General features: G+C 43.0%; 1 protein-coding gene across 1 annotated transcript in view; it reads right to left on the reverse strand.

Annotated features, from left to right (window-relative positions):
- ROR1 (receptor tyrosine kinase like orphan receptor 1) overlaps positions 1-9,861 on the reverse strand; it is a gene marked incomplete at both ends in the record, with an annotated part of 400,347 nt that overhangs the window by 24,382 nt on the left and 366,104 nt on the right. The window contains one exon of the mRNA XM_081087069.1: positions 8,919-9,164. Coding sequence (XP_080943195.1) covers positions 8,919-9,164 — 246 coding nt within the window. The remainder of the gene's footprint in view (positions 1-8,918; positions 9,165-9,861) is intronic.

The raw sequence follows: 9,861 nt of genomic DNA on the forward strand, positions 1-9,861 counted from the left end.
TTTTCACTTGTAATAGTATTATTTTAGAATGGTAGACCAACCACATTTCAATGTTAGCAAAACATTTGATCGAGTGTTTGTTCTTATGGACAAAAATGAAGGCTAGACAATATGAGATGGGTTAGGAATTCACCACATGCCTGCACTCTAATAGTTTTAATCAGCAAATCACATCAAATCGTAGTGGGCTATGCTTGAAGAAACCTGTCTAACATCATCATCAAGTACTTGATGATGACATGTTTCAAACTTGAAAATGGCCTGAATCTAGGAAAGATACCTAACTGACTATAGAAAAAAAAAAGTTTTTAGAGGACCAACAGGCTAAAAGAATGACCTGAAACAAACAGTTGAAATTTTGCAAGTAAATGTAATTTTCAGTTAGGTTAAAGACCTTGTCTAGAGAAGTCCATGATTAAGCAAATCTACTAAGTACTTTTTGATATAACCAAACCAAAGCAAAACAACAGCAACAGCAACAAAATCCCCAATATGTTTTAGTGAAGACTTGGAGGCTCAGTTGGACCCAGCAACATCATGATGAAACTGCTCATATATGGCACTTATAGCAACAAAATACCCTTCACTGGCAATACTAAGTCATGATCAAGAACATCATGGTCCTCTTCTACCTGCTCTGGTAAAAATACACCAACACATGTCTTCTACTCTAAGAGTTATATTTTTAAGAAGGTCTTTGAAGAAGCAAGAAACATCCAGAGAAGGAGGAGGATGGGTAAGAAAAGACTGGAGGAACTACATGCTCTTAGATTTAAAAAAAATCAAATGAAGGATGTGCAGATGTCTTCAAATTGGATAAGAAATGACAACAAAGGTTACAAGCTAGATCCAGTACATTGACTTGTTCCTTAATAGTTGTTGTTCTTAAAAGAGTGAGTAACATTTTTTTTAATCAGGAGATTTCACATACAAAGTTTGGTTTCTAGCTTACAAAGGCCAGTTTTGAGCAGTGGGAGCTATCCCACAACCACTCTGAGGTGGAGAGATGTTACTGTCTGTGGAGGTCTCTGGCAATGTTCAAACGGAGGCTGGATGTTTTCTATGGTTTCTCCCAAGATACTCTGATTTTATAAACTGAGCTGACAGCACCTTATTTAGGCCCCTGTAAAACTTCGACTCTCTTATGAAGCAACTGATTTAAAGCTAGCGATGAATATTTTTCCTGAGTGCCCTCAGCCTACCAGACCAGTTTCAGTCCTTGTCTGCCCAGCTCTATGCTGTGGTTGACCTCAATGGGTGTAACAGTATTAATGGACCCCCTTGTCCTCTGGCTTCCGGTTAGGGTCAGCCAATAGGAGGCACTGGCAGTATAAAATGAACTGCCCAGGGCAAGAAAAGAGTACAGTCGATGTGTTTATTCCCAGGACTCCCTCCTTGCTGGGTTGTAGAGGGTTACCTTCAGCCCTCTATCTTAGGTCCCAGCATGTATTGGACAGCCCTCTCTTTTTAGCTTCAACTATGGAGTAAGGCAACTGATGATCCCCTTGACTTCCCAGGCTTAGGATGGTATTGCCTCCCACTCCTGCTTGCCTGGGTTCTGCACGTTCGTTATTGGCTTTCCCTAATTCTGCCACCATTATAAATAGTCTCTTTATAAAATTCTCCATTTGTGCCTTTAGATTCCTGCCAGAAACTGGACTGATACAAAGCCAATAACAACAATCCTTGTGGTGTTGTATCAGAATTCTGTCACCATAAAACGCAACATACAAAATTCCAAAATGGTCAAAGGGAAGTGACTAGAAATACAGGCTTTCAAGAGTTGGCATTTTTAGCTCTTAGAGTATATTTGCAAATACTGTGAGATTTAAGCAGCCCAGAAAACAGCAAAGTTGACTAAAGTTTGTATTCTTGTCCTAAATTTCTTTTTAGTTCTTTCTGGCTTGATGCATTGATGTTTTTGTTCCCTCTATATTTATAAACAAAACACTTTCTTTTCAGTGTTTCTAAACATAAAATCTACTTGGTTTGAAACCAAAGGGTTGGAACACTTTTTTTTTTAAAGGTTGAGAAACTTTTGACTTTTATTTCAAGCATGTTTTTGATTCAAAGATTCATTAAAGAAGCTTTCAATCAATGTATCAGTTTGATTCTGTAATTAGCACACAGTTCCTAATGTTTCAGTGCTGTTTTGAGGACCCAATGGTCAAGGTGGATTTTGTCCTTGAATGGTGTCTTAATAGATTTCATAACATGTGTTGGCTTGAGGTCTATTTTTTTTCCTAACAGATTTCTATCTAATGTTGAAAAACTGCACAAATTTGTGTGAAACAAAACCTAGAAAAATGAAAACTGTAAATTAATCCTAGTATGTTATGATAGAGGAGGGAAAATTTTGGTGCCATCATTTCTTCATGCTGATGCTGGAGTTGGCGTGGTTGAAATGCATTTCTGTACTGCAATCTTAAGCTTCAATAAAAGTTTGCTTAACTGATTATCTCGTGATATTAAAAAAATAAAAAATAAAAAAAGATTTCTGTCCCCAAAGGGTTAAAAAGGGTCAAGATGACAGGGAGCACTTCCTACTGCCCTGGTGGTTGACCCAAAGAGCCGAGAGCTTCTAAAACCTCGCTGCTTGAGTAGCTGACACACTGGGTCAAGACTCAGTGTATATCGGGGACAGTGAAAAACACTTTTATGGTTATTTTATGGTTAAAATTATTTTATGGTTAAAAATGTTTAGGGAACATGACTTAGTTACAAGGTTTGGGTAACTATTGTTCTTTACTTTGTTGAAAATGTATAAAGACCAGAGAACAAAGTACATCTTGAAAATCTTTGCAGTATAAAAATAACTCTTCCGGAAAGCTTCAGACTATACAAAGCAGTGCTCTATGCCTTCCTCCTTTCCCCTCCCCACCATCCAGTTCACTGTAATGTTCAATTTTGGTTTGAAGAAATGGCTGAAAGACAAATTGCCTTACAACAGGTCTTCTATGAAATATGGGAGAAGGCCGCTGACAGAGCGAGTTAAAAACTGCAGTGTTCGCAATCTGGAAAACATCTGCCTTGCCCCGGACTGTAAACCACCGCGCTGTAGAAAATGGTTTGTGACAAAGCAGAACCCAGGGCGGGTACTTGTAAGGTTATGGGACAAGTCAGGGCTATTCAGGCACAGAACTGGGCAACATGCCCTTTGGCAAATGGCTGCAAGGCAAGGACTTAAAAGGAAACACAAGAGCAACAGGCCAGGTATGAAAACTCCAGACGGAGCCAAATGGCTCACTACTTTTCTTATCAATGGGCACACTTCAGTGGAGCTGGTTTAGGAGTAAACACCATACTGCTGCTTGGAAATTCTGGTTGTTTGGTGGAGGAAGAAAGCTTTACTTAGAGGTGAATCAGGCACGCTGGCTGGGAAACACGGTCTCAGGACTGGATCTAGAGTAAAATAAAGGACCAAGGTTGAAAATCAGAACTCCAATCCAATAGAGGCTCTGTCTCCCCACACAGTTTGAGAACAAAACAAGGAATTTCAATTAGTGGGAGAGAGAGAAGGAACATAAGTCACGTGGTAGAATGCAGCCAAAATAAAATTGCCAGGTTCCTGCAAAAGGAGCTCTTGGGGAAATAGACATTTTCCACAGCTTCATCCCCAGAGCTGCGTAGAAAAGCAATGATAAGGGCGACAGTGAAGCTGTGAACCTGGGAGGCGTGCCTAGGTGCCAGTTGGAAGGAACATAGGCAAATGTTTCTTTTTCGACTTACTTTCCACCCAACCCACGGTATTTGGCTTGGAAGGTGGCCACAGTGACTAGAGGTGAAAGAGTAGTGAATGAAGGTTTGCAGGCAGGATCTCAGGGAAGATGGCCAACTCTGAGGACTGGGGACCTGGGCTGCCGGGAAGGGAGGAGAGCTGGGACTTAACGGGAACAGGGCAAGCACGCGAGGCCGGGGTGAAGCTGCTGGGGGTTGGGGGTGAGGCGGTGGCTGAGACTTATGTGGAGCACCTGGGGTCTTTCAGAGTAGATGTCTTTGTGGAGGGAGTTCCATTCCTGTGCCTGAAGAGCTGCACAGAGTATCAATGGATAATGTCTCAAAGGCCTAGAAAATGCATCATGATCAAAGAAAAGAGGGAGCTGAGGAAGGAATGTTTATTCCTCTACATAATCGAGATTTCAGTACTTGTGGCATGGTGGACAGAGGACTAGACCTGGAGTCCTGTGGACCTGGACTGAATCTTGGCTTTAGTAGAAGCAACATTGCCTCAGCTTCTCCATCAGTAAAATGGAGATGACTCCTTTATTCTGTGGTCAGTAGGAGGATCAATTAATTCAACATGTTTTATTGAGCACTAACGAATTCATAGGCCAGATGCTGGTAGAAAGAACTTCTAACAACCAGCAGCCATCATTAAAAGGCAAAGTACATGACAGCAGCACACGTAAATGCTGGGAACCATACGACAGTGCTTAATGTGATTCATATTTCTTTCATCTGCTGCTTCCACTAGATTGTAAGCTACATGAGCGTATGGTCTGATCTAGCATGTTCACAAAGTCGGACACACAGTAGGAGCTCAACACACACTGGTTTCAATGAGTGACTGACTGAATACATAATTAACTATTCGATTGTTAGATGCCTGGGGCAGGAAAGAAAAGACTGGAAGGCTGAGAGGTCAGGTCTTGCCCAAACTATCTTCTGTTCTTTCACTTTCTCCAAGCACTGCCTGGGCACATGCACACAGTCCTAGCCAAGCCAATTCCCAGAATCCACAGCAGCCATATTTGGTTGTGCTTAATTTTATGTTCCGTCTTAGAGTGAAAGTTCATGGGTAAAACATTCTGTGGCTGACTATTCTCTAGTGCTCTTATTCTAGAAAGTACCACAATGCTCACATTCTGCATTTAATTAGGCCTATACCTCTTTTAGCCTTACTGAGTTGAAACAAAAACAAAAGTTATCAGTGGGAAAATGAGAAACCCCATGGAGATTTTGAAATCTCCTTAACTTTGACTTAACTAACGAATACAGGAACATCTCATGAGACTCCATCCCATTCGGGAGGGAAGTGGAAAAGGAATCATTTCAAATCTGCCCCCCATGCTTATAACTCATGGTAAGATGAAAAGCTGTTCTCAATACTGGCTATAGGCTTGAGTCCTGGATCCACTTCTTATTAACCTTGTGGCCTTGGACAAGTCACTTAACTTCTCTAAGTCTCAGTGTTCTTTTCTTGGGTAAAATAAAACCCAACTCATAGGGTTACAGGACTACTATACGTAAGATCATGCATAAAAAACTCTTAGCATCGTCTTTGGCTCATTGTAAGCTCTTAGTAAGTGGTAACTGATGTTTGATATCATTGTTATTCTATACTCTAAATTATATAATTTATGCAATAAATATAAAATACTATATTCTACCATGTAAATTGTATAATTCCTATCCAGCCTCAGGGTTCCTCAACCCTGGCATTGTTGACATTGGGGCTGGAAAATTCTGGGGTTGTTCTGTGCATCCTGGGATGTTGAGCAGCATCCTTGGACTCTGTCCCATAGATGGCAACCCTACCCCGTTACGACAATCAGAATCTCTCCAGACACTGCCAAATGTCCCCTGGAAAGCAAACTTCCCCTGGTTGAGAATCACTGGTACAGAAGAAAGAGCAGTGCGTGGCCCTAGGCAGTGGTTGGCAAACTGCGGCTCGGCAAACCGCGGCTCGCGAGCCACATGCGGCTCTTTGGCCTCTTGAGTGTGGCTCTTCCACAAAATACCAACTTCTGCGCATGGGCCACGAAGTTTCAATCGCACTGTACGTGCGCGCCTGCACGTGGTATTTTGTGGAAGAGCCACACAAAGAGCCGCATGTGGCTCGCGAGCCGCGGTTTGCCGACCACGGCCCTAGAGATAGGAGGCCTCATTTCCATGAGTTAATTTGTGATCATAGGTAAGTCCTACCACTTCCCTGGACTTCGGTTTTCCTGTATAGTAAAAAGAGCAGGAAATCCCTACTTTATCTTTCATGATTTTTGTAACGACGAAATAAGAAAAATAATTCAAATGCTCTAAAGAAGTGTTATACAGTAGGACTGTCTTATGATTATTTTGTCAGAGGTTGGTGACTGAGGGACAATTACAACAAGCCTTGCCTTGGAACAGCCGGCGCTGACCTGCTCTCCTCTTTAATTCTCATCCTGGGGGCCATGCCTCCCTGTGCCTTTAAAGGATGTATCTGTGGCTTGGCCTGAAGAATTCAAGAGGAACTGTTTTCTTTCAAAGTGAAATAAAAATGTTCTTTTTTTAAAAAAAAATTATTTTTGTAAGTGGTGAAAACTGCCTTGTCATCTCCAGATTTAACTTTCATCTAAATTTATCTCTCAGATGACTAGAATTAACCAGTCCTCTGGATTTTAACTGTGTCCTCTGCAGATTGATATTCAGAAAGAAATATTCTGAAGGTCTCCAATATCACTGCACTGATTAATACTTTAATAATACACTGAGTCATGCTGTGATACATTTCTTTATCAGCAAGGGACCATTTTTCTTATGTCATATCATATTATGGGAATCAATATACTGGAATCTAGAGGTTGAGCATATTGTCTTTTCTTTATTCCTGAAAAATCTTTAAATGGGAGATAGTAGAGTGTCTTGGAAAAGAGTTTTGGCTTTGAGTTTGGTTAGAGCTTATGTGGACAGATGATGGTTCAATGTTCAACCCCATCAGTTATGTGATTTAGACAACTCCTTTAGCCCTTCAGAACCCCAGTGGAATATGGTAATAACCCCACCGCCCAGTATGGTTCTGAGGTTTAAATGGAGATGAATATATAAAGCAAGGAGCATCCTGTATGCATACGGTAGGCGTTTTGTAGATGCAGGTGATCTTTCTCTTTCTGTCCACATTCTGAAAGGCTGTTCAAGGATTTCTTTCATCCCTCAGGGCATGTGTTTGGTCTGACTGCTTCAGGAAGACCGTTGAAATGAAAACCAATACTTCTTCAGTATACTTTAGAGTCTTGACTTAAACTTATGGTAATAAAGCTTGAAGCACATTATCAACAAATCTTCCAGTTTATGAGCAAATCCCCTCCATATTTCTGATGGATATTAGTTGGAAATTAAGGGTCCGACGTCACCTAAAGGACAACTGCATTCACCCCGAGTGGAGTGAACAATGTGTTTCTTCCTTAAAATAATTCATTTTATCTTCTTAAGGACAAACATCAGCATACTGAGGCAGCACAGTCCAGTGGCAGGAAGAGGAGCGTGGAGTCAGACAGACCTGCCATTAACTAGCTGTGTGATTTTGAGGCTCTCTGAGCTTCAGTTTCTTCATCAGCAAGGGTTGATAATATCCATCACAGTGTGAGGGTGAGGAGAAATAAAGCCTATGAAAGCCCCAAGCACCATGCCTGGCACATAGGGGTGCTCAGCAAGTGCTGCCTTTACCCTTGTCCCGCTTGCAGATCTTCATACCGTGCCTGGCTTAGGAGAAGGGATGGGGTAACTAAGTAAATCATTATCAGCCTATATTTTATTGTTATGCCCTTCCTATTTATGTTGAATATAGCATGCAGGGTAAGCCATACATTATTAAGTGGAAAGCATTTTAAAAATACAGGGCAATTTGCTTTGAAGTTTCCAATGGTGGCTCTGGAAGAGTTAATTTTATAATTTGTTCTTCATGCTGCATGTGAAGGCATTTTAAAACCCAGCAAGACAAAAGGAGTCTGGTCACCTCTTTTTTAAACTTGGCATGTTTAGCCATCCATAAAGCCATTTTGCAGGGGACAGTATGGCAACAAGTAACACATAAGAACAAAACTGTAGAATAATAGTGTCCCAAATTTTCATCACTAAGGGTTCTTGTTAATATTTGTATTGCTTTCTCTTCTGGACCTCTTTAGTGCGTTTTAGCTTCCTCTTCTTGGTTCCGTAACGTTTGTGCTAACTTCCATTGCATCATACACATCGCATTGTGATTGTGATGTGAGTCACATTCTACTCCTCTTTCAACCCCCCTGCCCCACAGTAGGCTCTCGAACAATACTTGGCAATCTGAGAGCAAGCATCCCTATGTACACAGACTGTCTACGACTTATCCTAGATTCCTTTATGTAGATAATATTGATTAAACATTTGCTATCTTCCGGACATCGTAGGGTTTTTCAGTTAACAACTCATTTATGTTCACAATCAACCCTCCGTGTAGGTCATCATCATCTGCGCTTTACGGCTGTTCCTCCCCGGCAGTGACATCCTGACTGCCCGCCCCCTCCTCCCCCCCACCCCCACCCCCACCCCGTCCCCCGCCCCCTGAGGCCTGGGAAACCCCACCGACATTCTCCATGAGAACCAGAGTCAGGAAGATGAATCAGTCCCAAAGGAGCACCAAACCCCAGGCTCCAACAACATCTTCATTCTCTTTCTCCCACCTTCCAAGCAACTGCTAGGAAAAGGAACAAACTGATTCAGGAATCCCATTTTCTTCCTAGACTTCTGCAGTATATCCACCCATTGCCCTACATAACTGAGCAATAGCTCTGTTAGATTGCTCTGACCTTGGAGGTGTTCTCAAGGGCACAGGGAAAGCAGCTCCCTTCTGCTCCCAATACACCTGTTGTGCTACAAGGTACACTTGGATGTGGGAAATGTCTTTGCACGTGAATGGCTGTGCTAAGCTGCTTCCTCTGTGCCTGGGAAGAGACGGTGCCTGTTACACCCACTAACACAGTGGCTGCAGGAGTAAAAGGTCACTCCCTGTCTGATACCTAAGAGGCATTTTATGGAGAAACAACAGGTGTATCTATCCTGGAAACATAGGTTGAGATCACACAAACGCCACGAATCTCCCTTGCCGCTCACAGGCCGCTCCTAAGGAAAGGGGATGAGACGGGGCTCCGCTAAAGCTGGCTGGACCGCAATAAAGGCGACGGCCTATTTACCACATGCTGGGATGTCACACAGGTCGGACTTAAAGTTTTCATCCAAGGTGAAGCACCAGGGAGCTTCCTTCTGGTTCCCCGGGTTGCGGCAGTAGGAATGGCCCCCGTTCAGCTCTGGGAAGCGGAGGGCGGTGAAGGTGTGGGTGTGGGGGTACTGCGAGTTCCACGGCTGGCACTGGCGCCCCGACTTGGTGACACTGACGGTCCCCCGGTAGTCCACGCCCGTGCTGTTATAGCACTTGTGATCTGGAAAACACAAAGGGAACGCCCGCACTGTGAGGAAGAAACAGGAGGTGCGGGCCCCCAGCCAGCAGCTCCTGCATTAGCCTCAGGGCCAAGGCTCCCCTGCTGGTCAGGGCCCTGGGGCGGCCTTCCGCATGCTGCGCTGGGACACGGCCCGCCTTACAGCTACATTCCTGGGAGGACTGAAAGCTCATGCTTCGGGAATAAAACCAGTACTCCACAAGTATTTTTACTATTGAAAAAATCAGAACTGGGGCAGAGGAATAATTTCCTAGTGAATGGTTCAGGGAAGGTTCAAGCTCAGCTGCTCTTTCCGCGCCTGCTTGAGGGCCTTCGGGAGGAACCATGCGATCAAGAAGCTAATCCACAGAGAACGCTTATTAGTGGCAGCGCATGGTGAGTGTTTAACAGGAGCTAAGCCACCTCCGTGCTGAGGGACTGCACACCCTTGAGGAGCAGGTCCGAATAAGTACTCCTCCCACGTGACCATGGCGGCTGTTACTTGAAATCCCTCTTTAAAAAATCTGTTGAGTTGTAATAGTAATAATAGTAATACCGATGATATTGTTACTATTATGTGCTAAGTATAGTTCTAAGCATTTTAGATGCATTAAGTTATTTAACTAATAAAGTAGTATTAACTACCCAAAGGGAATAAAAAAAATTTATCAATGAGTGTCATTCTAGATCAGTGGTTCTC

Source organism: Myotis nattereri, assembly GCF_964212035.1.
Source record: "Myotis nattereri genome assembly, chromosome: 3".
NCBI lineage: Eukaryota > Metazoa > Chordata > Mammalia > Chiroptera > Vespertilionidae > Myotis > Myotis nattereri.